The sequence below is a fragment of the Gymnodraco acuticeps genome, unplaced genomic scaffold, assembly GCF_902827175.1.
Source record: "Gymnodraco acuticeps unplaced genomic scaffold, fGymAcu1.1, whole genome shotgun sequence".
In the NCBI taxonomy this organism is placed as follows: Eukaryota; Metazoa; Chordata; class Actinopteri; order Perciformes; family Bathydraconidae; genus Gymnodraco; species Gymnodraco acuticeps.
In genome coordinates, this window is record NW_022990442.1 from 1 (window position 1) to 5,000 (window position 5,000).

The 5,000-nt window shown below is 54.4% G+C and overlaps 1 protein-coding gene across 1 annotated transcript in view; it reads left to right on the plus strand.

Annotated features, from left to right (window-relative positions):
* Window positions 1–2,427: 2,427 nt before the first annotated feature.
* The window catches only part of LOC117552313 (sodium channel protein type 4 subunit alpha-like), a gene marked incomplete at its 5' end in the record, with an annotated part of 18,358 nt that continues 15,785 nt past the window's right edge, over window positions 2,428–5,000 (plus strand). Inside the window, 2 exon segments of the mRNA XM_034225672.1 lie at window positions 2,428–2,601; window positions 2,704–2,826. Coding sequence (XP_034081563.1) covers window positions 2,428–2,601; window positions 2,704–2,826 — 297 coding nt within the window.

Sequence of the window (5,000 nt, forward strand, 5' to 3'; positions counted from 1 at the left end):
ATGTGTCCCTGGTCATGTGACGTGTCCCTGGTCAAGTGATGCATCGTGTCCCTGGTCATGTGATGCATCGTGTCCCTGGTCATGTGATGTGTCCCTGGTCATGTGATGCATCGTGTCCCTGGTCATGTGACGTGTCCCTGGTCATGTGATGCATCATGTCCCTGGTCAAGTGATGCATCGTGTCCCTGGTCATGCATCGTGTCCCTGGTCATGTGACGTGTCCCTGGTCATGTGATGCAGCGTGTCCCTGGTCATGTGATGCATCGTGTCCCTGGTCATGTGACGTGTCCCTGGTCATGTGATGCATCGTGTCCCTGGTCAAGTGATGCATCGTGTCCCTGGTCATGTGACGTGTCCCTGGTCATGTGATGCAGCGTGTCCCTGGTCATGTGACGTGTCCCTGGTCATGTGATGCATCGTGTCCCTGGTCATGTGATGCATCGTGTCCCTGGTCAAGTGATGCATCGTGTCCCTGGTCAAGTGATGCATCGTGTCCCTGGTCATGTGACGTGTCCCTGGTCATGTGATGCAGCGTGTCCCTGGTCATGTGACGTGTCCCTGGTCATGTGATGCATCGTGTCCCTGGTCATGTGATGCATCGTGTCCCTGGTCAAGTGATGCATCGTGTCCCTGGTCAAGTGATGCATCGTGTCCCTGGTCAAGTGATGCATCGTGTCCCTGGTCAAGTGATGCATCGTGTCCCTGGTCATGTGATGCATCGCGTCCCTGGTCATGTGATGCATCGCGTCCCTGGTCATGTGACGTGTCCCTGGTCATGTGATGCATCGTGTCCCTGGTCATGTGATGCATCGTGTCCCTGGTCATGTGACGTGTCCCTGGTCATGTGATGCATCGTGTCCCTGGTCATGTGACGTGTCCCTGGTCATGTGATGCATCGTGTCCCTGGTCATGTGACGTGTCCCTGGTCATGTGATGCATCGTGTCCCTGGTCATGTGATGCATCGCGTCCCTGGTCATGTGATGCATCGTGTCCCTGGTCATGTGACGTGTCCCTGGTCATGTGATGCATCGTGTCCCTGGTCATGTGATGCATCGTGTCCCTGGTCATGTGATGCGTCGTGTCCCTGGTCATGTGATGCATCGTGTCCCTGGTCATTTGACGTGTCCCTGGTCATGTGATGCATCGTGTCCCTGGTCATGTGACGTGTCCCTGGTCATGTGATGCGTCGTGTCCCTGGTCATGTGATGCAGCGTGTCCCTGGTCATGTGATGCATCGTGTCCCTGGTCATGTGATGCATCGCGTCCCTGGTCATGTGATGCATCGCGTTCCTGGTCATGTGACGTGTCCCTGGTCATGTGATGCATCGTGTCCCTGGTCATGTGACGTGTCCCTGGTCATGTGATGCATCGTGTCCCTGGTCATGTGACGTGTCCCTGGTCATGTGATGCATCGTGTCCCTGGTCATGTGATGCATCGCGTCCCTGGTCATGTGATGCGTCGCGTCCCTGGTCATGTGATGCGTCGTGTCCCTGGTCATGTGATGCATCGTGTCCCTGGTCATGTGATGCATCGTGTCCCTGGTCATGTGACGTGTCCCTGGTCATTTGATGCATCGTGTCCCTGGTCATGTGACGTGTCCCTGGTCATGTGATGCAGCGTGTCCCTGGTCATGTGATGCATCGTGTCCCTGGTCATGTGATGCATCGCGTCCCTGGTCATGTGATGCATCGCGTCCCTGGTCATGTGATGTATCGTGTTTCTGGTCATGTGATGCGTCGTGTCCCTGGTCATGTGATGCATCGTGTCCCTGGTCATGTGATGCGTCGTGTCCCTGGTCATGTGATGCGTCGTGTCCCTGGTCAAGTGATGCGTCGTGTCCCTGGTCATGTGACTTGTCCCTTGTTATGTGATGCATCGTGTCCCTGGTCATGTGATGTATCGTGTCCCTGGTCATGTGATGCGTCGTGTCCCTGGTCATGTGATGCATCGTGTCCCTGGTCATGTGATGCATCGTGTCCCTGGTCATGTGATGTATCGTGTCCCTGGTCATGTGATGCGTCGTGTCCCTGGTCATGTGACGTGTCCCTTGTTATGTGATGCATCGTGTCCCTGGTCATGTGATGTATCGTGTCCCTGGTCATGTGATGCGTCGTGTCCCTGGTCATGTGACGTGTCCCTGGTCATGTGATGCATCGTGTCCCTGGTCATGTGACTTGTCCCTTGTTATGTGATGCATCGTGTCCCTGGTCATGTGATGCGTCGTGTCCCTGGTCATGTGATGCGTTGTATCTCTGGTCATGTGATGTGTCCCTGGTCATGTGATGTGTCCCTGGTCATGTGATGCGTCGTGTCCCTGGTCATGTGATGCATTGTGTCCTTGGTCATGTGATGCATTGTGTCCCTGGTCATGTGATGCATTGTGTCCCTGGTCATGTGATGCATTGTGTCCCTGGTCATGTGACAGGCGTTCGAGGACGTGCACCTTCATCAGTGGCCTCTGTTAAAGAAGGTTCTTCATCGAGCCGATCAGCTGTTCACCCTCCTCTTCCTCAGCGAGATGCTCCTCAAGTGGAGCGCCTTCGGACTGAGCAAGTACTTCAGAGACGGCTGGTGCTGCCTCGACTTCCTGGTCCTCCACGTGAGACTCTATGAACATATATATATATATATATATCTAATGATGACAGGAAGTTGTGATTGTTGTATATTAATAACAGGAAGTACTCATTTGGCATTGCAGGTGTTCCTGGTGTCTCTCGGGGTTGAGATCTTTGGGTTCGGTTCTCTCGGGTTCTTCCTGTTTCTGAGGAGCCTCCGAGCTCTGGGGCCCCTGAGGATCCTGTCTCACTTCCAGGGCGTGAGGGTGAGACATGACTTAATTCAACCTCCCCTTGTCTGTCTCCACCTGTCTGTCTGTACCTGTCTGTCTGTACCTGTCTGTCTGTACCTGTCTGTCTCCACCTGTCTGTCTGTACCTGTCTGTCTGTACCTGTCTGTCTGTACCTGTCTGTCTGTACCTGTCTGTCTCCACCTGTCTGTCTGTACCTGTCTGTCTCACCTGTCTGTCTGTACCTGTCTGTCTGTACCTGTCTGTCTGTACCTGTCTGTCTGTACCTGTCTTCCCACCTGTCTGTCTGTACCTGACTGTCTGTACCTGTCTGTCTGTACCTGTCTGTCTGTACCTGTCTGTCTGTACCTGTCTGTCTCCACCTGTCTGTCTGTACCTGTCTGTCTGTACCTGTCTGTCTGTACCTGTCTGTCTCCACCTGTCTGTCTGTACCTGTATGTCTGTACCTGTCTGTCTGTACCTGTCTGTCTGTACCTGTCTGTCTCCACCTGTCTGTCTGTACCTGTCTGTCTCCACCTGTCTGTCTCCACCTGTCTGTCTCCACCTGTCTGTCTGCACCTGTCTGTCTCCCCCTGGCTGTCTCCACCTGTCTGTCTGCACCTGTCTGTCTCCCCCTGTCTGTCTCCACCTGTCTGTCTCCACCTGTCTGTCTGCATCAGTCTGTCTCCACCTATCTGTCTGCATCTGTCTGTCTCTACCTGTCTGTCTCCACCTGTCTGTCTCCACCTGTCTGTACCTTTCTGTCTGCATCTGTCTGTCTGCATCTGTCTGTCTCCACCTGTCTGTCTCCACCTGTCTGTCTCCACCTGTCTGTCTCTCACCTGTCTGTCTCCACCTGTCTGTCTCCACCTGTCTGTCTCCACCTGTCTGTCTCCACCTGTCTGTCTCCACCTGTCTGTCTCCACCTGTCTTACTGTACCTGTCTGTCTGTACCTGTCTGTCTGTCTCCACCTGTCTGTCTGTCTCCACCTGTCTGTCTCCACCTGTCTGTCTGCACCTGTCTGTCTGTACCTGTCTGTCTGTCTCCACCTGTCTGTCTCCCCCTGTCTGTCTCCACCTGTCTGTCTGTACCTGTCTGTCTGCATCTGTCTGTCTCCACCTGTCTGTCTGCATCTGTCTGTACCTGTCTGTCTGTACCTGTCTGTCTGTCTCCACCTGTCTGTCTCCACCTGTCTGTCTGCATCTGTCTGTACCTGTCTGTCTGTCTCCACCTGTCTGTCTCCACCTGTCTGTCTGTACCTGTCTGTCTGCATCTGTCTGTCTCCACCTGTCTGTCTCCACCTGTCTGTCTCCACCTGTCTGTCTCCACCTGTCTGTCTCCATCTGTCTGTCTGCATCTGTCTGTCTCCACCTGTCTGTCTCCACCTGTCTGTCTCCACCTGTCTGTCTCTCACCTGTCTGTCTCCACCTGTCTGTCTCCACCTGTCTGTCTCCACCTGTCTGTCTCCACCTGTCTGTCTCCACCTGTCTGTCTCCCCTGTCTGTCTCCACCTGTCTGTCTGTACCTGTCTGTCTGTCTCCACCTGTCTGTCTCCACCTGTCTGTCTGCACCTGTCTGTCTGTACCTGTCTGTCTGTCTCCACCTGTCTGTCTCCCCCTGTCTGTCTGTACCTGTCTGTCTGCATCTGTCTGTCTGACACCTGTCTGTCTGCATCTGTCTGTACCTGTCTGTCTGTACCTGTCTGTCTGTCTCCACCTGTCTGTCTCCACCTGTCTGTCTGCATCTGTCTGTACCTGTCTGTCTGTCTCCACCTGTCTGTCTCCACCTGTCTGTCTCCACCTGTCTGTCTGCATCTGTCTGTACCTGTCTGTCTGTACCTGTCTGTCTGTCTCCACCTGTCTGTCTCCACCTGTCTGTCTCCACCTGTCTGTCTCCACCTGTCTGTCTCCACCTGTCTGTCTCCACCTGTCTGTCTCCACCTGTCTGTCTCCACCTGTCTGTCTCCACCTGTCTGTCTGCATCTGTCTGTCTCCACCTGTCTGTCTCCACCTGTCTGTCTCCACCTGTCTGTCTCCACCTGTCTGTCTTCACCTGTCTGTCTTCACCCGTCTGTCTCCACCCGTCTGTCTCCACCCGTCTGTCTCCACCCGTCTGTCTCCACCCGTCTGTCTCCACCCGTCTGTCTCCACCCGTCTGTCTCCACCCGTCTGTCTCTCACCTGTCTGTCTCCACCTGTCTGTCTCCACCT